General features: G+C 35.5%; 2 protein-coding genes and 1 long non-coding RNA gene across 6 annotated transcripts; 2 read left to right on the top strand and 1 right to left on the bottom strand.

The window, feature by feature from the left end:
- The first annotated feature begins 4,718 nt into the window (after window positions 1–4,718).
- LOC135642197 (uncharacterized) lies at window positions 4,719–8,833 on the top strand. The gene is made up of 3 exons (XM_065158136.1): window positions 4,719–4,872; window positions 5,340–5,510; window positions 8,426–8,833. The coding sequence occupies exons 1-3, from the start codon at window positions 4,810–4,812 to the stop codon at window positions 8,648–8,650; spliced, it is 459 nt and encodes a 152-aa protein (XP_065014208.1). The 5' UTR covers window positions 4,719–4,809; the 3' UTR covers window positions 8,651–8,833.
- A 712-nt stretch (window positions 8,834–9,545) lies between these two features.
- On the top strand, window positions 9,546–12,134 carry LOC135672322 (uncharacterized). Its single transcript, XR_010512944.1, has 4 exons — window positions 9,546–9,663; window positions 9,821–9,934; window positions 10,275–10,376; window positions 11,868–12,134. It is a non-coding gene; the product is annotated as an uncharacterized LOC135672322 (long non-coding RNA).
- Window positions 12,135–12,425: 291 nt separating this feature from the next.
- On the bottom strand, window positions 12,426–22,616 carry LOC135581872 (bZIP transcription factor 1-B-like). Of its 4 annotated transcripts, XM_065158126.1 has the most exons (15): window positions 22,522–22,616; window positions 22,299–22,430; window positions 20,069–20,254; window positions 19,910–19,975; window positions 19,704–19,790; window positions 18,933–19,019; window positions 18,766–18,825; window positions 18,645–18,672; window positions 18,503–18,566; window positions 18,344–18,398; window positions 16,924–16,966; window positions 16,574–16,842; window positions 13,195–13,272; window positions 12,976–13,101; window positions 12,426–12,878 (listed from the first exon to the last, which is right to left on the bottom strand). In XM_065158126.1, exons 3-15 carry the CDS (start codon window positions 20,123–20,125, stop codon window positions 12,735–12,737), a joined length of 1,164 nt encoding a protein of 387 aa, XP_065014198.1. In that variant the 5' UTR covers window positions 20,126–20,254; window positions 22,299–22,430; window positions 22,522–22,616; the 3' UTR covers window positions 12,426–12,734. The 4 variants fall into 4 exon arrangements, with proteins under 4 accessions (XP_065014198.1, XP_065014182.1, XP_065014192.1 ...); XM_065158110.1 differs by having other exon boundaries at window positions 18,503–18,672; XM_065158120.1 differs by lacking the exon at window positions 19,910–19,975 and having other exon boundaries at window positions 18,503–18,672.
- Between the last annotated feature and the right edge of the window lie 999 nt (window positions 22,617–23,615).

Below are 23,615 nucleotides of genomic sequence, written 5' to 3'. Positions count from 1 at the left end.
AGCAGTGTCAGATCAAGATCAAATACACCCAATACTGATGATATATACTCTAACTTTTCTGAACAATTTAAATCAAAGATTACAATGACACTAAAAGAATGAAAATATATGGAAATAAATACCACCATAAAATATAAAATAATATATTTAGTGTTGACCTAAAATTATTTATGGATGACTAATTTTCTCCTTAAGAAACAATATTGTTACATTTAGGTATACAATCTTAAGCAATAAGTTATATGCATCATCTTACTCTATCACATAATTATTTAAAATATTTTTTTTTATTATCTAAATCTCCTAAATACATATGTTGAATATTTTTGGTTAAACATTTGATTGAGATAAGTCAACATTGGGTCAAAATCAATTTGGATATATTTGGCCAAGTTAGAATTAAGTTTGATAGGTCAAAATAGAATTTTACTAATCAAAATTGAATTGGGCAATTGATTTGGCGGTAAATTGAATTGGGTCAAAATTGATTTTAACTTATTCTTCCACCTAAACCCCTTTTCAGCTTTCTTATAACATACGATTTTGCACCAATCTGGCCATGGCTATGAGCGCATGCTCCTCACAGACGGTCGATGTTACTCGATGACATAATAGCATTATCGCTTGTCATGCATAACCGCATGACTTCCTTTGTGGCATTGACTCACAATCGCATGACCTCCTCCACGATGTTGACTCACAACCGCACGATCTGATCAAAATTAGGATTTACCCTAATCACATAACCCCATATAGTTTGGCACACACAACCGTCGCACAACTACTAGGTGACCTACATCAGCGATTGTTCCATGACCAATGACTTCACACGAGTGCCAGCGACGCACTGGAGAAACGTAGCATCGACCACTATGCTACTTCACCTGCATTGTTATGAATCGCAACCTTTGACGCCCCATCGATGTTGGCCGTGATGAACAAATGTCATCGTGACACTTTTCTAAGTGGCACGTTTACTGTATAGTCATTGTCTATCGCATGCCATTGGTCATGGCTAGTGCCCAAAAGAGCTACTACCTCCCTGTGCTATCACACGTTGTGGCACCATTAAGTATGCAATGACAACGACCTAGTCCTACTATCATGGGCAGTAGTGACACCATTTAAGACTATCGTTACCCACGGTGGTAACTGACCCATATAATGATGTTGTCACAACACTTCTACTATCGTGGTTACTACACACAACAATCACTAATGACGGTTGTTGCCCTTAATAGTGATGTCATCGATAGCAAGCTATTGACGGTAGCTCATCAATTAAACATAAGTAGCATGTCGTCCTCGATTCTACTTGCGTAAAGTGAGGAATCATGTCTCATCCGCAAGTAGGCAACAAGACGGACGAGATAGGAAAGTTAATTGATAATATAGACGAATTGTTCATTATACGATCAAGATCAAATAATATCTTTTCGCAAGTGAATGATGGCAACAAATAAATCTAGATATAAAATAGATATGATATATTATTATAATGTAACGTATTTGATTTCAAAATGATAAGTTTTAATACCACTTGTAAACATAAAAATTATAATTATGTTACTGTTATGCAGAAAAAATTTAATGCCAAGAACTAAAATTAAATAACAATATATCAATCTAATTTGAGAATAGCATATTATGTAATTCAATTAGCAAGCAACAATAATATAGATACATAGTATGAATCAGACTCTCATTCTCTTCTCTTTATATCTTTCATAAGATCGCTATAAACGTTGGAACATGGACTAAAGAGAGATGACAATAGATTTATAATATCTCTTCCATATTTTATACTAATCCGTATGAGATATTATCTATATATAAATGAGAACATAAAATCTATGATAAATAATTTAAAAAATCTCTTTTATCAAGGTTATTACTTTAGAAGTCATGTTATAAATAATCTTTCTTTTTATTGATTGATAATCATAATCAATATACAATCAAATCTATAATATATCTTATTTAATTAAATAAAAATGATATATTCTAGCAAATACTAATCTATTGTGAGACATTATGCTAGACCTCACATTTTACTTTGAATTCCATACACATCACTTTTCCAATTTTGAATGGACTTAGCTGATGATTCATTCTTACGAGAGAGAAAGTGTTGCATCGAGGATTAGTGTATAGCACACGCAATCTTCTCGTAAAGGTTAGGAACCTCAACCTAATGCAGGATGTCAATTTCGTTTTTTTGGTACGTCGTTATCAAGTTATGGAGTCAAAAGGAATAATCTTTCAATGCCTTTCAATTATTCTTGAAAATGTATTCACTTTGGCGACAAGGAAATTGTTATAGAAGATAAGCATTATTAGATCATTTTCTGAATCGATAAAAAAAATTCAGATCATATATATTTTTAATTTTAAAAATATAAAGAATACTAAAAACACTAGATATGTTAACTAAAATAATCTTAATCGCTAAAAGGTATGCCTTTGACAATCTACAGATATTAGAAAGAAGGTTTATGTATCCTATAATGATGGTGGGTTAAAGGGCCATCATGTAAAGAAAGTGTTAGATGCAACTGTTCTCTCTTACAGTGTCTAATGGCGTGTTAAGAGAGAAGAAGAAGCGAGGACTAAACAAGATGATGGGAAAGATTATGAAGCCATTGAGTTGATGAGTGGGGCAAGGAGGTGGTGGGGATGATGGTAGTGATGGGTTGGATGGTGACTGCAACACAGAAAGTAAATGATAGTTGCATCAACTGGAGAGAGAGAGAGAGAGAGAGAGAGAGAGGATAGCAATATAATAAGCAGTGACAGGTGTGGAAGAGAAGATAATTATAAAGAGGAAGAGAGAGACAATGGCTTGAAGCGGTCAAAGAGGAGAGGAGATAATGATAGGGAGGAAGAGAAAGACAATGGCTTGAGGGCAGTGATGGTGGATCCAAAACTCTCCCCCTCTCTAGTTTTAACAAAGTTTGTCAATCACTAAACAATCATAATCCTTTTTTTTTTGTATATACGATTGACTTTAAACTCAACAAAAGATTTTACAAAAGCATTTACATTCTTAATTATCTTGCTGATTTCTCCAAGAAAGAGGAATTCTTGAGGGTAAGCAAAATACGTTTAAATGTATTATTTTCATTTTATCTTATTATTTTCATGTAAGTAAAAGATGTGGAAGTATGTAATTTATGTATGTGTCTATTTTTATCTCGATTGATGTGAGAATCACTAATATTACTTACTTATATAAATGATCAATAAATCATTATTATTATATATAAATATTTATTTTTTACTATAGCAAGTTGATTCAACCGATCATCCTTAAAATAAGACGACATGTTAATATTTAAATCATTTTGGTGATTTGAGGATGAAATTACAACACGGAAGAAGCAATCATATAAGCATGAAAACAATACTCGAGTCATTGCCGACGTCGATGTCCTCCAAGAAAAGGACGTGATTAGTTTCCTTTACATGAGGAAACTTCACGTCACACCTACCGACAGATGCATGAACAGTCCTCTCATTCCACCTTATTCGCCCAAATCGTTATTGCTTAAGCAACGAGTGTTGCAATCGTTGTTGTGATTGCAATAGGTTTTTTGTTTGCTTGATCATAATTTTTCCCAATCATCGTAGCTCCTCCTAATAATCATGGTTGATACCTAATTAATCCTTATCTATTACCATCCTTATTCCCATGCAATATGTCAACATCAAATTAAGTCAAACCCATGCCAAAAGATAATAACGTTGCTCTCGCTACATAATGATGTGTGTTCCCCCTGTTATTGGTGTAGTATGCATTCCACATAAATAAAGAGATTATTTTGATGATGAATCAAGAACCAAGGTTCGTAATACCGTATTGTATCGATATTTCGATCTGGACTCGGTACCGATACCGTACGGTATACCGAGTGGTACACCCAGGTGTGTCGAGTACTGTATCTCTGCTACAGTACTATAGTGAACTGCTACAGTGCACTCGGATCGGTAACAAACGATCCGTGTACCGACAACCTGTCGGATTGGTACGTACTGTTCATACCGGATGATACAGTTCAGTACTGCAGACACGGTCAAGAACACACTCGAATGATGTGTTCTTTTTCTTGTGTCTTCATGCAAATTGAATTAAACAGTAACCATCCCTCAGCCCTATACACAATGTTTTTTTAATTGTAAATTCAAAGGCCTCTAAAAGCTTAATTCTTTGATCCATAAAGGAGGTAATAAATAAATAAATAAATAAAAGTGTAGGGTCATTAGATGATTCACTTTCCTAGAAGATTATGTTAGCATGTTTGATTGTAGTAATCAAGATGAGTGACCTATAATACCATTCTAATCACTTCACTAACAAACACCATAAAATTAATTACTCCTTTTATTCTTTATATATTTTTCAAATATTTTTTCTAGTATTATGTATATTTATTTGCATAATTGAATATATTGTAAGTGTACATGATTAGTATGGGGGCATGGAATAAAGTAAACCACCAACTAGCTTGACCTTTTTCCCCACTCCTCACCACTGCATACTCTTTTGCTTCTAGGCCAAGGGTTAAAGAAGACTCTTGACTAGGAGGGTAAGCTCACCCCTACTGACCTCCCCTGTTCATGAGTGGTGACCCGATCCCTCCCGACGACTTGGACCGGCGATTGATCACGAGTCGTGTCACCGCCTAGCGGATCCCACGTCTCCTTGTATCACCCTCACCTTTACTTCTACCTCGAGCCCTTCGATCGCACAGTAGTCGGCTCTTTCTAGCTTTCCAGGTGCTTTCGAGGAGGGGCAAGAGGCGGACGAAGATGGTGGGGATTTTCTCTCGGATTTCCGGTGGCTGGGGGCACCGCCGGTCGCAAAGCGCGATGGTGAGCCTGCCAATCATCTCAAAGATGAATCTTTTGCTGGGTTTTCAAGAGAAATAGATTGATTTGTGCTGGATTTTTGGTCGTTCGACTGCTAATCGGCTCTTTGTTCCGTTGCTTCTTCTGATTTCTTTTTAGTCGAGAAATTCCAGTTCCCCCTAAATCGAAATATTATGAGAGTCATGGTTGCTTGAATCCGATTGTTCGATTGATCTCTTTCAAGAAAAAATGCTAACGATAAACATCAATGTTTGTTAATCATGTGCTCGTAAGTTCTAGTTTGTTATTTCTTTAAGAAAAGATGGAACTTGATTTCCGTCTGTCAATGTTGGACTATGCCTGCGTTGATTTAAAGAAAAATGGTGGTTATTTGAGGAATTGCTATATTGCCTGATCTCTTGCGTATGCTAGGTTACCAGGGAAATCTTATTACATTCTCTTCCGACTTTAATTGAATTTTTGTGTCCTAGGATGCGAGGAACACACTGTCGCCAAACATGGAGGAAGGAAGCTCTGTTCGGGCTGCTGTCAGCCATGGATTTGAAGCGACAGTTGAGTTCAAGCCAGTTGAGCACCCATCTGAGCCCCTTGTCTGTGATCAGCCAGTAACTTGCCCGCTACCAGAACCTTCTATACTAAATGTAGGTTTGGATCCCTTTAATGGTGTCTTCTACTCCATCAAAAATCTGTCTTTGTAGTAGTTGAGTACTTTTATTGCCGTTTCATTCTTATCCTTCTTCGTAACCATTCCTACTGCAGCATATTTTCTTTGTCTGGATGGTTGATGATGGTTTATCCAAGAGAAACAAAGATTGACTATGCCATACTTCATAGTCATTTATAGTGATAATTAAGTCCAAAAATATTTACTACATGCTTCTTTGTGTTTCCAGCTCATTTTTGTCAATGACCTTTATATTCCTTTTGAATCTTGTTGGCCCAACATGTTATCGGATTGACTTCTGGACATTCATCTTGTTTTCTGTTATTAGATAATGGACAAGGTTTTCCAATTATACATTCCATCAGTAGGATACATATTCCCAGCATGACATACCATCAGTGGCCAATAATTATGCTTGGGATATGCAGAAATATATTATTTTAGTTCATCCTAAATCTTTCATTAGGAAAATCATTATGTTGCTGCTGTATGAGTTTTGATGTGATTTTCAGTGGTTTAAGACTATGAATATATTATGTCAGCATCTACGTGTGTTTACCAAATGATTAGAAGATCAAAGATTGCAGGTCTTTCATGTAATGATGAGCTTTTGGGATCATCATGGGGATTCATAATTATTATATCGAACATGTCTTCACCTCTGATGATAAGATTAACAACCTTAAGGGCATGAAAGATGTGAAGTTCCTGCTATGGATCAGCAAGAGCTATGTGATATTATAGCACGAGAGTCTAGAATTAACATATCTGTTGTAGTTTGAGCGGATATGCACTACCATGAGAACAAATGCCCCTTCTTCTGGTCAACTGCCTGATATACATTTTGTCTCAGTCAAATTGTCATACTTAAGTCTATGAGTAGTTTGAACTAATTCCAACTTCCATATAATAGATGTGTGAAAGTTTTTCAAATTTAAAATCTCATGGTGTCTCAGTAGACAATCACCGAACCTTGCTTTTTCATATTTGTGGTTTACTTTTTCAAGTTCTTTATGACATCATTTTCCTATCAAGGATTCAGGAAAATTATTTGGTAAGCCACTATGTATCTATTCCATATCCATACAACTTCAAGATTTTTGTTGCAAAAATTCACCCTTTGCCAAAACAATTCTGCTTTGATGTACTTTTTGTTTTATACTCCATTTCAACTTCTGAATTTTTTCCGTCAACTCATCTCTGAACTACTCATTATAGATCAACTAAACATTTGCCTCAGCATTCATTATATTTCTTTTGCTTATTTAAATCAATTTTAGTTGTGGTGTATTGCAAGCATGTCCTGTTGCGGCCTCAAGATGAAAAGGTATTGTTAACAGATGTTTGATAAATGAGAAGAATAGGTAATGCAAGTTTACTGGTATAGTTTATGGTGCCTATTAAATGAAAGAGAAAAGTTAATTTGATCATATCAATTTGAAAAGTTAATTCACAGTTAATCAAATTGACCATATCATAGAGGCTTTAATTTCAGATAATGTGGAAGGGTTGAGGATTTCTCATTTCTTAGACCCATTTTTTTGTCTAAATAGGGTCATAGTTTTATCTTCTTAATTATGTATTTATTGATTATAATTTTCAATAAATTCCAATTAAGCCATCTTCCCATATGTTTTCTTTCTGCCTACCCATGAACATTTAAATGTAGTTTCTTTTAAAGATAATCTCACATATGATCCTCTTTAAGGAAAAAAAGAATGAAGAATTTTGCAACTACCCTAGTGAATCCTTATTTCTCACTTAGATCTATTTAGAATTATTAGTTTTGGAAAGCCTGTGCTACCTCATGTAATAATTTAAATGTTATTATTTTCTTCAAACTTATTTTTTAAGAGGGGTTGCAGAAATCTTAGAGTCTAAGACTGATAACTTTCCCTTTTGGTTTGAGCATATACAAAAGCTGTTGAATGCTATATGCTAACATTGATATTGTATTTCAACATGCTTTTCATAAAAGCAGGTTATTTTGGCATTATCGTATTACTTCACTGCACATGTCATGTCTGCATGACCTTCACACTGACAGTTTTGCTATTCCACTGAATACAGTACCTATCGAACACATCATATCCTGAACTTACATATTGCACCAGAATTAGACAATTCTCAGATCCTCACTGAGCAAAGTGGAATTCTGATATTCTTCATTTGATGACTCTTGATCTCTCATGTGTCCTTGTCTTTCAATCATCTTTAGTGCCTATTTCCATTTATAAAGCAAAGCTCTTGCTAGCAAGGATCACAATTTTCAGGTATGCATGGCTGACAAAATCATAGTTAAGTGCAATTAGTTGATCCTAATGCCACTCAAGTCAGCGCTCTTAGGGACAAGATCTAGCCGGCTGGAACCCTAGATTAGACAGGAGTTGTGGTAATACATGGTATCCAGGTGAAATGGGTGTGTTCATGAAGTTACTGTAACTGTTGGGTGGATGGATGTGATAATTTAATATCATGAATACTTGTGTATTGACTTTCTTCATGTATGTCATGGATAGTTACCAATGGAAACATTCATTAAAGTTAAATGTATTAGACCATGATGAAGATGACAAGAACTATTACAAGATATGCGAAATTGGGAATTTCCTAGAAATGCCTGTGCCTAAGCTGGGTTGCAAGTCATGTTTGGTGCTCCTGGAATATCCAACTGCTTTGGTACGGGGTCATAATTAGAATGCCAACTTCTGCAAGTATAAGAAGTTTTTGACATATAGTTACCGAGTGTCCACTACTTTGGCAAATAATAAGATCCTCGTTTGATGAGGTGTCCGCTATGAAGTGGAAGTGCAATCAGACATATGAAAAATGCTTTAGAACTGCTATTTATTCTGTCATTCATTGCCTAATATGTATATTTTTCAATTTCAGGATAGAAGAATATGGAAAGAAAGAAGAACTTCAGCTACTGCCCATGCGAAGGCTGATTTGCCCGTTGTTAAGGATGGATCACACCTCCAGTCCCAAGATGGCCGAGCAAACCCTACTCCGAATCCAGCAAAACGGCTGATATCACCGACTCTTAGCGCACCTGAACATAATATCATCACTCTCCTTGAAGAGTGTAATACATCCGAGGATCATGCAATTAACTAACAAAAGCCTGTCTGCAGCCACTTGTGTAGATACGCCTTTTCTATGTATTATGCTATACTTCCAAGCCCTTCTGTCTTATAAACGTTTGCTGGTTTCCCATCGATGAATTACGACCACGAACTGATGAACCATAAAAATAGTTGTAAAGCACCTCATGTATTATGCAATTGCTTCTTTTGGTCACATTATGCTTCAAGTAATTCTTGTGAAAAACTCTGTTTTCTCATCCGGTATGATGTCCATGATATGAAATGCATAGGCTATGGCAGGAATATGAACAAAGAGACAGATCCTGATTGCGTATATAGTTTTGATATGTTGCCCTCTCTCTGCAGAATCTTGAAAGCTGTGTATCCTGCAACAATAATTGTCAACTACACACCACTCTCCATCGTCAGTTTTTGCCATTGTTCATCAAGAGCTTCTACAGGTCTCTATGGTGTTGCTTTTACCTGTGCAAGTTCTTTTAGAGTCTTATCAGATTTGTGGGCACAAAAATAGTGCCTTTTAAGTGACCCTAAATCAATGAAATTGGAGTGTCACAGTGCTTGAATCTTTTTTTTTTTTTCCAATCAAATTTTAAATTAATATTTTATAATCTCTTGTGGAATTATTTCCTTAAAAAAGAATATATATATATATATATATAATTATAATGAGACTTATCGTGCCCTTAAGAATATGAAGAGCAATTATATCTTTTTTATTATTTCTGTGAAAGTTATTTTTATGTTTTCCAGCATCATTAGCGATCCTAAATAACTCATATCATTCAAATACAATAAACAACCACTCTCTAATCCACCATCAACAATGCGTACGGTCCAGGATTACTATCCCGAATCTCAAAGCAAAGCAGAAATGGCCCGCAACCCGTCTCGAGTCCGTTCCGTAAGTCGTGCTCTTCGAGTCGGCCGTAAGAGATAACTCAAGTCCGTCTTAAGCCCTAACGTTGTCGAGAAGTATCGGCGGACCGTGCCGGCGACTTCGAACAGCCGCAGCGAAGACAGACGGTAACATTACTTATAGTGTCGTGTGTTTTCGTCTTTATAAGCTAATTTTAATCTCTATCCGGTCTTTAAGATCTTTGCCTTTCTCTTTGTTGTCGAACACAAGAGAACACGTTTTGAGTTGACATTTCTAAACCTGGATTGTGTGATTGACTGTTAGTAAATGGGAGTTCGCAAAACTCGCGGAAATGAAGAGTTTTTTTGCTTGTAAACCGATAAAAAAAGGCAAATTTTTTGGACTTGAACTGAACGAATGAGCGGTCGACGTTGCAAGGTACATTCTTTCTTCTCACAACCAAAGAAAGTGAAAGAGTTTTGCTTCTATGCATTTGTGAGATCGAGGTTCTTTCACATTGTGTGATAATGCAGTTTTATTTCTTATTTTTTTGAAGTGATTATATATATATAGGAAGTTTTCAAGATTTATCTTCTTGAAAAGGTATGCATGTGGAGTACTTGATGGATTTAAAGGGTAGAACTTACTAATAATTTTATTATGCTGGCGTGGATGTCTTGTTAGCATGTGATTACTTTCCTTAGAGGAGCTTAACCAAGTCTGAAAGGGTTATTCCAGTTAATTTCAACTTATTGCGTTGCTAAGATTTTTGTTTCAGGTACTTCCTGAGTTCGGTCCTGCAGAAAGATGGTGGAGCTTGTTTTTGAAGACATTTTCACTTTGACCAGACTGGATCCAGATGGTAAAAAGTTTGATAAAGGTATCTTACATTGTTTTATTGATTGGATGGTATTTCAGACTTGATGGAATCAGAGTTGTGATGACTTTGGCTTCTCGAAGTCGTTCTTAAAGAAGTGTATAAGGATCGATATTTGCAGAATAATATCTTGAAGAGTGTACCTGATTTGTCAAAAATTTAATGCTCTGTTATCTAATGGTTTTTTTTTTTGGTACTTCTTCACATGGCTCAGACTCTACAAATACGCAAGTCTGAATTTAAAAACAATGTACAATCAAAATCTGAGTAGGAGTCTAGTCTCAGAAAACTGCAAAGAGAAATCTAGTGCTGCTTTAAGTCAAGTGATTATGAAGTCTTTGAATTGGTTTTAGATAAAGGATGCAGATGCAAAATCTTTGATAATAATATGGCAAATGCTTCAGGGTTGTGCGGTGAAATGTAAATGTACAAGACTGTTTAAGCAGTCATACAAGATGCATGTACTAGTCTTTTCTTTTTTTCAGCATGGATTATTTTCTTTAGATTTATGCTGCAAGCATTGTTTTTTCTTAATGGATTTTCAATTTTTTTACTTTTATGCACATATAACTTATGTCTGCATCTGCACTAGTTATCTTGTATGTCATTTACCAGCATGGAATGCTAGTTTAAGCTAATCACTTATTGACAAAATTCTTCTATCAACCTCATTATTTTTCACCTTAAATATTCTTTTAGTGATTTGCAGTGTGATGATGCAGGTCTTTTTTGTGACCATCTATTTTATCATAATCATCCATACTGGCATTTTCATCTTAAATAACTACAGTACAATGTGCCTGAGACATCCTTTATACGTCTCGACCTTTCCATATTCGTAACTGCTCATTAGGAACCTGAATCAAACTTTAGCCAAACAAGGTTTAGACTTTGTCTCACTGTTGAGGCTTGATGAAGATAATTTTTCCTACACTGATATGGTAGAGTCTGTTATACTTCAATTTAGTCATTTATTGCGACGAACATGACTTGCAAAAGGGACTAACATGCTAGTTAGATCTTTTCTCATCTATCTTCCTCATTTTATTTTAATCACCCTCCAAGTTGAATTGGTTTTGTTTTCCATGATCTGGTGAGTCATATAGATATTCATCTTTATCATACTTCTATTGTCATACGCATTTATTGTTATTTAATTCATTTTATGCTCTTGCCTTAACTAGCGATATTTGAGGCTTGAGTCAACACGGCCTTCCCGATATCTTGAGTGAGTCCATCTTGGCAATGGTTTCTTGATTCACTCCATCCTATCAGTGGCATCTTGATTAAATTCATAAATATGCTGTAGTCGAGATATATTTTTTTTCTGTCAAGGAATAGCATTAATTATTCAAATGAATAAAATTAAGTTTATGTTCTGGTGGGAAACAGTGTTATGATTACAGTTGGGTAATTCATTGAGCTGATTTGAACTTTAAGATTGATGGTGTTGTACTTTGGCTCTCGTATAATTTGTTATTTTGCTTCATTCAGGGAAATCTATGCTTCTTTTGGTGGACTACCGATGATGCTGAAGGGGTATCCTCCTGCAGCTCAGTTCGAGTTGGACCAAAGGCTTTTTCTTTTGATGAGAAAAGTGTAAATCGTACTGTCTAACTACACTGAACCGAATGAGACTTATTTGTTGAGATTACAACTGTAGACTTTGTTGGTCTGTGCTATTGCCTTTTGAATAGCTAAAATACTTTTGACCTCGACATGAAACTTATTATGAATGAAGATCTTCTGGGAAGTTGGTTCCTTCGCCTGTAATTTCTTCTGCGTCTCATATTTAGATCTGTCATGCAATCGGTATCGCCACGAGTAACAAACTGCGAGGCTTTAGGAGTTCTTTGGAACGAACGAAGACCAATAGTTGCAGAAATGTTGGCATAAATTTAGAAGAGCATAGCATAGAAATGTTAACATGTTCATTGTTCATTAAAGTGTTGAATACACACCAATGCATTAGCAAGGCTGTATATTGGCAAGAATTGCTGTACTTACTAAATGAACTATACTCAGATTTCTCTTCAATTTAAACACCTGACATGATAAAACACAGGTTTTTTGTTCAACGAAAAGATGAAAGTTAACATTACAGCATTAGCAATAATTAGTTTCTCATGGAGCAATACATCCAATCAAAGGTTAAGCATACAAATAGGCGAGTGAGAAGGGTCACACTAGCCATGCTGACAGAAGATGAAGAAGCTGCGCCTTCCCACCCTATCTATATCTGCCTTAGTAGTGACAGTTTTACCTAATACCAATTGACAGCAACAACAGTTCTTAACCATTTTATGTTATCTGGGCGTGGGGATCCTTTGGGGTTAGACTCCAATCTCGAGCAGGGAGGGGCTAGACGCCACTCTGCCCTTGCTCTGTTTCTGCTGCTTGAGCATCAGAATCTAAGTTCCTTTTCGGGTTGTCATCTCCGGAACATTGTTCTTTTCCATCAAGACTTTGATCTTCCGCACTTTGCTTTACTTCACCAATTTTCTCCTGCAAGGTTGCATTGACAATCAATACATGCTAGAATATGCCGGCATGGATTTTAGGAGACATCAATGGCGTATTAAAGGAAAATAAGACTCATCACCTTAAGCAATGTGTTTTGAGAAAGAAGTTGCTCGTACTCCTCCTTGATCCTGGTGAGCTCTGCCCTCAAGGAAGCATTTTCCTCTCTCAAAGTATCGGCACGTTGAGCCAGTTCTTCATACTCTGCCTGCAAATCATTAACCATTAATGACACTGTTATCTTCATAAGTTGGAGAGTTATTTAATATTTGCAACAAAAAAAAAGCATGTGGAATTGTACCTGCTTACGTAATCGGGACCGACGTGCAGATTCTCTGTTTGATTGCTTTCTTCGCTGCCTTTTAAGTTCTCTATCATCCTGAATGTAGCCAAAATTGTTAATGGAAAAAACATGCTAACCAAGATAACTCTACTTTCTGTTGCTAGATCAAGTAAATCTTGTTAAGCACTTCAGCATTTGTTTCAGAGAACCTAAACTCGAGGAAAATATTAAATAAACAGTTTATCTCTGTATTTGAGAATCTACATAAAATAAAATTACTAGCACTATAATGTAAATAGCATGCACATACTCACGGGTGTGCATGTGCACACACATATCTGCATATGCACACATGGGCATAGTTATATCCACACGCACACAAGCACACACAGCAAGAACCGCATCTGAGCTATGATTTTATTTGAGACACAAATAGGGGAAAAGGAATTTTTTAATGAAACTATCTAGTCCTCTAGCAACTATCGAAGCCATGGCAATGACAATGATGTGCAGCCTAATCCAACCTTTTCCATGCTGAACAATATAGATGAATCTGACGCTTCATGAAAAATGACATTTTAGGTTGCAGTGTGCATGGTTCACTGTTTATGCACATTTGGTAGGAGATGATTTTAGAAATAGTCTTACTTGTCGGCTTCTATCTTGCTTCATTGATGATCACCAAGTCCAAACCTCATCCGGATGCTAGATCGGCAGTGTTAGATATTATTATCAACTGTCTGCATCTGCTATAGAACCAGGATTGTGGGTGTAAATTATGTGCAGATTGAAGTGGTGTTTGTGACATCTAAGGTGAGTTATTGTAATAAAGTGGCCCTTGTACCATGTTGGATTCTACATGTTTGGAAAAATGAAGCTAATGTCTTGTTTAGCTTTCTGTATATTAAATGCTTTCCTTGGTATCTATCTTTGTGTTGTACCTGCTCCAATTGCTATTTTACCTTTTCCAAAACCATTTACTTTCCAGAAATTTATAGGTAGCATCTAAAAATGTAAAAGCAATGTTGTTTACAGTCATTTGATACTTTTCTAAACACTAGAATAGTTGTCTTTTCCAAATGCAGTGCCTTTCAAACTCTGGTGAACAACGCACAATATTATATGGATGCCCTCTATTGACATTAAGAACACCGCCAATACCGTCCAGATGAAAAAGGTGGAGGGTTGCATTAGGTTACTAACAACCAGCGTAAGACTATGTCAAATCTCATGAATATGAATCTTAATCAATCTCAGTATAAAGCTAGGTCGACACCTAGAAGTGACGCGAGGTACCTTCATCACCTAGGTGTCCCAAATTGCAAACGATGGGCTAGGAGATTGCTTAGAAGCGGCCCATCACATTGGTGTCCGGATATGATACCAAATAGGCAAGAATTCTCTCATTGTTTTGGACCAATGGGAGTAAAATTAGTCCAAGAACAAAGAGTTAGATTAGCAACTTGAAATATAGAAACACTTTCAACGAATGGATTAGAATTGGTATACATTATGATCAAAAGAAAATAAATATTATTTGTTTACAAGAGACTAAGTTGATATGAGAAAATTCTAAAAAGATTGATAGTACTGGATTTAAAATTTGATATATTATAAAAGTTAAGTATAGAAATGATGTAGAAATTACTACTAATAAGGATTTTAAGAAAACAATGTTGTAGATGTAAAAAGATTTGGAGATAGAATTATAGTTCTAAAATTTATGAAATGATAAAATGTTTTGAATGTCATTAGTGTTGATGCCCCTCAAATTTTATAAACAAATCAAATGAAAATTTTGGAATAACTTAGATGATATCATTCAAGGAATGTCTATAACTGAAAATTTTATAATTGAAGGAGATTTGAATTATCATGTAGGGTAAATATATGATTCATATAAAGGGGAACGTGGGAGCTTTGGTTATGGGGAGAGAAATGAAGATGGTGGAATAATTTTAGATTTTGCAACTTCATATGAACTTATATTTGTAAATACTCATTTTAAGAAGAAATATAAATATTTAATTACTTATAATAGTGGTCACAACTATAGTCAAATAGACTTTTGTCTCACTAGAAAGGTAGATAAAGTCATTTGTACAAATTGTAATGTTATACCTAGCGAAAGTTTGACGAATCAATATAGGTTGATGGTATTAGATATTTACTATAGAAAATAAAAGAAAAAAATGGTGAAAAAAATTACTAGGACTAGATGGTGTAATTTTAAATATGATAATTTAAATATTTTTAAAAATAAAATGAAAAAGGAGACGACTTGGTACTTAGATAAGGATAATATTAATATTATTTGGACTACGATGGCTAATAAGATTACGAGCTTAACAAAGGAGATTCTTGATGAAACGAAAGGTAGAAGTGTAACTTTAAGAGAGTTGGTGGTGATGCGAGGAAGTTCAAAAAATATTTTTACTAAAAGATCATGTTTTAAAGATTAGCAAAATTATAAAAATAAGAAAAAATTTAAAAGATATAAAGAATCTAAAAATGAAACTGAAATAGCGGTTAGTATGGCAAGATACAAAGCTTAAATTAGGTACTAAAGATGGTAAAAAATATATATATCGAATTACTAAAGCTAGGAAAAGAATGTGCAAGGGTTTAGGAAATATTATATGCATTAAAGACGAAGATTAAAGAATACTTGTTAATGATAACAAGATTAAAGAAAGATGAGAAAATTATTTTTATAAATTATTTAATGAATATTCCACACAGGACTTAGATTTAGAGATAAATAATGATGGCAGATTTAATAATCATAGATTTATTTGTAAAACTAGAACTAATGAAGTAAATGACGCATTAAAAAAGATGAAAATAGCTAAGAGTATGAGGCTTGATAATATCCTTATTGAGGTCTGGAATAGTTTAGGGGACAAGTGAGTAGCTTGGTTAAGATGAGAACAATTAAGTACTACTTCGATAGAGGATAAGATGAGAAAAAATTATTTAAGATAGTATGGGCATGTGCTGAGAGGACCTCCGAATATGATAGTCAGAGAGGTGAAATAATTAATGTTAGTGGTACGAAGAGAGATAGAGAAAGACCTAAAACTACTTTAATAGAAACTATAAATAAATATTTAACTATTATGAACTTAACTAAACATATGATTTTTTACATATATCAATGACAACAAAAGATCCATTTAGTCGACCCTAAATAGTTGGGACTTATGACTTTGTTGTTGTTGTATTGACATTAATATGGAACATAGGAGACTTGAATAGTTTGTGAAGCATCAAGTCATTTATGCACTCTTTTATGAACATACAACATTGAAACTTTAACACTCATAGAAGTATGAAACATATTTAATAACCAGAAAATAGTTTGCAAGTGCAACTAGAAAAGGAGCCATGGGAATACCTGCAACCAAAGATCAGATGGAGCACCAGGAACTGCAGCTCCTCCAACTGCAGTCGCAGGAATCTTACCATGCACCGGAACAGGGGATGAGCTTGGAGCACCCCAGTAGTCCATCCCTATATTTAAGTTTGTGGTGGGACCAACAATTGCTCCAGGTACAGTTGCTGACATAGGCACCATAGACAAAGGATGACTCAACGGTGTCTGTGATGGCATTTGAGTAACACCATTCTGAGAACCACTTGCGGAATTGCCATTCTGGGAAGCCTCTGTTGTAATGCATATAAATTGAAAGTCAGCAAACGTGATAATAAAATTAAATAAGCAAAAATATATTTGCATTCACCTACCACCAAAAGACTCATGCCCACCAGTTGTCTTTGGGTGTGAATCCTGTGGAAACCAATGAAGTGAATGGTCTAAGCCGATAAGTTTTAACCAAAAAAAATCTCAAATTCGTTCTTATGTGCAAATGCAAACAATTATTTAATCAAGATCGACAAGTAATGACCCAACTATTTGGGGTTTCAATACATAAATAGTTTCATGTCATTAAGCTCCACATAAAGCAATATCTCTAGTTAAATCAAGAGGATTAAAATATGTTTTTAATGTTTCTAGTAAAAAAATCTTTAGGTCTCTCTTTACTCTCCTTACACAACTATTTCTAATCAACAAACAGTATCTAATCACAATATCTATAGATAGAAAAAACAACTTAACTAAATCCACATCAACTTTCTGTCAACATGTCAATTCTTAAAGAATCAGGAAGCCTTAGCACAAACTCATATTGATTTTTATATGTGCTTTCACACAAGAGAAAATACTCTTCTGTAACCACATCAGTCCTCTTCTACTGATATGATTCACTATCTATTATTAAATTAAACTTAAATTTGCATGAGCAGCTTTCTTCAACCAAGTGATACAAGTAAAAATGTATCTTTTACTCCTCTAAACCAAGGTCTGTCATACCGAAGCGTACCGCCCATACCGGGCGGTATGTACCGGGCGGCACATACCGGTCCGACAGGTTACCGGTACGCGGACCGCCCGGTACCGCTACAGTACTATACTGCAGCACTGCTACAGTATGAAAAAGTATAAAATTATTCGGTACACCCTGATGTACCGCCCGGTATACTGGTACCGTACCATACCGAGCCCGGGTCGAAACGCCGGTATGGTACGGTACGACGAACCTTGCTCTAAACCATGTCTAGCTTCCAAATTTATATAAAGTCAAAACCATCATGAGTTTATGACAAATTAATATCAATTAATATCAAGTAAGGTGAATGGATACTTTGATCTACTGTTAGACTATAAATAAATGTCTAATATCCAGTGTTAAAAGTATAAAGACATTGTAACTCTTTAAGTCATAAAAGACAGGAGACTAATGAGGCACAACATAAACATGAATTTGCCCAGTTGTCCATGCAGAGTATCAAACCAAAGTAATAAAGAACACTTGTATGGAAATAACAACAATGATGGAAAAAGTAACCAAAGATATGACAGAGGTCCTGTATCTTCTCCTAGTGTCAGTAGAGGTTATAATTTCCAGATGAACTTATAGGAACTAAAAACTACTACACATCAAAGTAGGAGAAGCACCAGGTAGTAAGTGAAACAATTTAAGACTAACCTACCAAGATAAGGGACAACAAGAAGACAACCATTTGCAAGAAAGGTAAAGAATAGCATGACATTAAATTAAAATTAAAAGAAGAAGAAACATAAAAAAGCATAAGAAATGCTCACATTTTGAGAATTGGCATCACTCCCCTCACTTGAACTCTCACTTCCACTTTCGCCACTACATAAACCATGTTATCTTAGAAATAAACAATGTCTTGTGCAAAGGTGTCACCTGAATATAGTAACTAAAGTCATGATAATCAAGCCTAGATTTTGATGTACCTCTGAGAGAACGCTCCATTAACTGGTTGCGCTGATGTTTTACCTGGCTCGCTGTTGTTCTTTCCTGTAATCATATTCAAACTACCTAAACTTCCTTTGGATCTTCTTATGGGACTTCTTTCCTTACCTTCAGATGACTTACCATCCATTTCCACTCCAGGAGCACCTCCCTAGAGATATGATATGTCATAACTAGTTCAATTATTCCAGGTATATAGTGAAAACATAAGATAAAAGGCTGGCTGGCACAGCGGGTAACTCACAGAAGCCTCAACATTGCTGTTTGCAGATGTCATAGCATAAGGGTTAAAAGGGTGTGCCCCCTGTTCAACATTTGCAGAATGTGAAGTATCAAACACAATTCTATTATGGGAAAGAAAAACATTCTTGTAAGATAGATTGCAGCCAGGTATGATTTGAAAGAACATACAGGAGGCATAGATGGATGAGAATATAACCCTCCAGGAGGATACATCACATATGGAGGTGGTGGAGTCCCATATGGTGGCATAAGGTGCTGCAAGCAAAAGGCTGCAAATGAAGGTCTGCTAGCATGTTGAAAAATTTAGATACCATGCAAGATAACTATTTTGTTTTCCTACTGTTACTTCATGAAGATGATAAATACTAACAGTATAAGCAGTGGCAAATTTTGCGAGTAAAGATAAAACGAGGTGGTCCACCTAAACTTTTACTTCAACCCAACAAGTAGCTTTTGCCTGTAGGGAAAGAATGATCCAGTGTATGATTTTCCTTCTTTGATTTCCGCATGGATTCACATAGCAAGGGTTTCAAGTTTGAATAATCAAACCTAGCCATTGTACTGTAGAAAAAAGTCACAAAATGATCTTGAAAAAACAATTAGCAGTTCTTAGTGTATGGTTAACCTGCAGACTAGACACACTACAATGATTCAAGAGGCTTTTATAACCCATATAGCTTTCTGACTTCATGTAATTCACATGATGTTACCACAATAAATGAATTAGATTGACTCCTATAGTACATGTTACTGAAATTGACTAAGAAAACAAGTTTTTCTAGTATGATTATTCATAATTCACTTATTTCTTCTTCTGAAATACCTCAAAAAAAGGATATATTGAGACTCATCCAACATAGAGATAGATAAATATTCAAAAGAATCAAAACAAACCCATAAGCAAAACAATCCTTGGAATAATTCAATAACAAAAGGCACCTGAGGTCCCCACATGTAAGGATGGGGCTGGGGATTCGATGCCACTGGAGAATGAAAAAATCCATGTGGTGGAATCGGTGAATATGCCTATCGGAATGAAAAATAATGCAACTTGATTAGTTCCCCAAAGCACATAAATAATCAACAAGCAAGAACATTTAAAGTGCAAGAGGAAAGACTTCATTGACAGAAATAAGGTGCACCACCTGAAAGGTTGACCAGTCAGGGTAAACGGTCACAGCAGGGGTGGAGCTAGTGGCAGGAGTTTGCTCCTAAAACAATAACATTAAAGAAAAAAATGATCTTTTCCAGCAGACTACAATCCAAAGAGAGATTTTTAGACCCCAAGGATGACATCTGAGTACCTGAGCTGCAGATGTCTTTGGAGCCTTGGCAGATGGGTCGGCCTCACTGCTGCCCATAATCCAATGACCCCTCCAACCGCTACTCCCAACGAATCAAATTCTTCTAAATCATATGCTAAATCAGGAAGAAACAGAGGAGAGGGGTCATCCAGCTCCACATTGTTGATCCAACTTCCAAACCCTAATCTGCAAAAGAAACCAAGAAGCACAAAAGAACGTGGCAATGAAAAAGAGGGTAAACTGCATAAACTGATATCAAAACAGCTCTTTAGCTCACAAGATAACCAACTTTTGTCGGATGAGATTGAACTTTTAACTGTGAAGAGGGAGATAGATACCACAGTTAGAGGAATCTTTCTAGCGAATGAATTGAAGATGGGAAGCAAGATTCAACGGCGAAACAGTGTGAGATTTTCTTGACTGTGGGACTAAATTGGACGACATCTAAGAAGTGTAAGGAGCACATAGAGCAGGATGACAAGAACATGTGAAGAAAAGGGGAAGTACACAGTGAGATGTAAGAGGAGCAGAAAGTCACAAATCTAAGGGTGGCAGCAGTGAGTCCCTTTTTTCTCTTTTTTTTTTTGGTACATGGGTCTATCTGACCTGTTTAAATCGGTTTCAGGTACCCTTTAATCAGGTTTGGCATAGGTTTTGGTAGAAACAATAGTACCCTAGTAGGGTTTGGGTAAGCTGAAATTCATGGGTACCTTACCCATTTCCACTCTATTACTAAATGATAATGGAAGCAGATCAGGTTCTTAACCAAGTCCTCACATCTATTTCCTGCTTAAACCAAGTTTGAGTACCCATTAGGTTGGTTTGGCATGGGTTCAAGTAGGAAAGTGGGTACCTAAATCGGTTTTGGCTCTAAATAATTTGATAACCAGACAGGTTCAAGTTAGGATTCACGTTATGGTGAAATCAATGAGTACCCTACCCATGGCCAATTGCTACACAAAACCACACTGAGTGAAATAAGAGGTGAAGTTATTAGGGTAATGGTTTTGGAAACAACAAGGTGAGTGACTGCGTTGGAAAAATGTCAACAAAAATGTTTGATGAGGTAGTGTATTTTTCCTTCAAAATTAATGCTGCCATCGATGGTACACCATAGTTACCATATCCAAAGTACGCTGATCATATGCAATATAAATTGATTCTGATGAAATACATCCTATTGAGCTGATAATTACTTGTGGGCAGCATAAAAATCACATTTTCTGAGTATTAGGATTTCTGATGTTATAGTTGAGAAAACTTTATGGTAGTGTTTCAGCTCTCCTCATTTAAAAGAGAGTCTAAAGATGAAGACTAGTTTCACTTTATGATTAGAAACAATGAAAATTGAATGTAAAGTTGAAGAATTTTAGGGCTAGAGAATTCATAGAGTAGTTTAGTATTCCTATATATCAACTTCTATGTCAACTTTAGGATATATGATCACTAAAACAATTTTTTACTTGTATCATCCGAAAAGTTTGGACTGATGGAAAGAAAATGCATGGCAAGGATGACAGGTGATTGAAGAGAGGAGGCAGAAGGATCTCAATATAAAGCTGGCAGCCTTTTACCTAACACATTTAGGTTTGAACTACTGAGAAGAGCAGAGAAAACTAATAATTAGGTATGAAAAAAAAATTAGAATACAGATCCATCATAAACAAGATAGACACATTAGCAACGATATGGAGAAGGGGTTAAAGAAAAAGGAGTAAAAAGAACAAATAATTTATGTGGTGTATAAAGAATTAGCCAATCGTAACTCCAACTAATATTGTTTCTCACCGGATGATTCTTTTGGAACAGACAGTTCTTTATGCTTCATTCTAATCGCCCTCACAGGCAACCAAATCCAAGTAGCCAAACCAAATTATATTCTGCATTACCTTACAGTTTCATCTCTCAGTTGATGACTGAGTGATAACAACAGAAACCCCATTGATCTCGGAAGCATTTCTACCAGTGTTTCCAGATACATTGCAATAACAGGCAAATATCGAGCAGGACAACCACTAAGCACTAAAAATGTAACTTCTCAGAATTCCTAGTCAAACAACATTTCAAATACAAAACACCCAAAAGACAAAGAGGTGTGGAGAAAAAGCAGAATTTTTACGATTCTTCCGTCTAAAGACTTAGAAAATCCATACCAAATATAACCATAAAGAAAAATAGGTACGGATCGGGATTGAAAAGAACAGAGGAAATAAGCAGAACCACCGCTCACCCTAAATATGAAACTTTTCGGAATTCCTACACCAAATTTCAAGCGCAAAGAATATCCAAAAGACAGAGAAAGGTATGTGGCGAAAGAGGAGCGCCTTCACGGTTCCTCCGTCTTCGACCCAAGCCTTGAGATCTAAATAGAACATGATGATAACGGCATACTGACGCAGATCGGGGTGTATATATAAGAAGAGGAAGAGGAAGAAGAAGGGACAGACACGCACCTGAGAGAGAGGGAGAGGGAGGCACTGTGAAGAGCTCGGGCCCGTCTTCTCTGCCCACGCCAACGAGATGTACTTACACCTAGGGCAGTTGCTTCGTAATCCGGGCCCATGGGCCCGGTAGCAGGACCCGGACCAGGTATTGGTTTTTACTTACTTAAATTGAATACAATTAATTATAATATCACGTTTATGTCCATAATCATTTAATTAAAAAAACATAATACATATATATAATATTTGACATTATTAACTTAAATTCGAGTGAATAAATATAGAAATTAGTGGATTCAGAGGGAGACATATGTAATTTTATTTAACTTACATAAATTGAATTAGTATTTTGGCTTCATAATTAATCATATGAAGGATATATAATTTTTAATCAAAAATAAAAAATAATATTAAGCGATTGATCCCTTTATCAAATATTAATAGTTTAAATTCTTATTGAATAATGTTATAATTTATTTTTATGAGCTTTTGAATAATGTTTATTGAGTCTATTTAATCCAGTTGTTTATTAAATCTGTTTAATTCAGTTAGAGTCCTGATGGATCCTAGGTGGAATTCTATAAATAATGATGTAATCATTTCTTTTAATTAATTAATTAATGAAATATCATTCCCGTATGTGACAAAATCCTAGGAGGTCGATCCCCTCGAAACGATCAAGGAGATCGATCTCCTCAAAACGATTATTCCCTTTTCTTACACGATAAGATCTTAGGGTCTTATCAATTGCTCTGATACCAAATGATAAGACCCTAAGTCTTATCGTAAAAGAAACAAGAGAAGGGAACGAGAATGATTGCTTCGAGGGGATCGACCTCCTAGGATTTTGTCACAAACTGGAATAATATTTCATTGATTGATTGATTAAAAGAAAATTAAATAGACTCAATAAACAATTGAACTAAACATACTCAATAAACATTATTCAAAAGATCCTAACAAATAAATTTGATATACTGATTTACTTTTGAAAGACTCAAGGTTTAAAATATCATTTAATACATTTTCATTATGTCTAATTACTCAGTGTAATTTATGTTTAAAGAATTATTCATCGTCATATAAAATAATATGAGGGTCTT

The sequence above is a fragment of the Musa acuminata genome, chromosome BXJ1-4 (assembly GCF_036884655.1).
Source record: "Musa acuminata AAA Group cultivar baxijiao chromosome BXJ1-4, Cavendish_Baxijiao_AAA, whole genome shotgun sequence".
In the NCBI taxonomy this organism is placed as follows: domain Eukaryota; kingdom Viridiplantae; phylum Streptophyta; class Magnoliopsida; order Zingiberales; family Musaceae; genus Musa; species Musa acuminata.
The sequence above is the reverse complement of the archived record's forward strand: the minus strand, read 5'-3'. Positions and strand labels throughout refer to the sequence as shown.

Excerpts from the sequence above, each read along its gene's own strand:
- LOC135642197 (XM_065158136.1), top strand. The coding sequence starts at position 4,810 with ATGGTGGGGATTTTCTCTCGGATTTCCGGTGGCTGGGGGCACCGCCGG. Across the intron at positions 4,873-5,339 it reads GCCGGTCGCAAAGCGCGATG|GATGCGAGGAACACACTGTC; the intron begins GTGAGCCTGCCA and ends TTTGTGTCCTAG. Across the intron at positions 5,511-8,425 it reads CAGAACCTTCTATACTAAAT|GATAGAAGAATATGGAAAGA; the intron begins GTAGGTTTGGAT and ends TTTCAATTTCAG.
- LOC135581872 (XM_065158110.1), bottom strand. The coding sequence starts at position 20,125 with ATGGGCAGCAGTGAGGCCGACCCATCTGCCAAGGCTCCAAAGACATCT. Across the intron at positions 19,791-19,909 it reads CTGACTGGTCAACCTTTCAG|GCATATTCACCGATTCCACC; the intron begins GTGGTGCACCTT and ends TCATTCCGATAG. Across the intron at positions 18,673-18,765 it reads ACAGCAATGTTGAGGCTTCT|GGAGGTGCTCCTGGAGTGGA; the intron begins GTGAGTTACCCG and ends TCATATCTCTAG.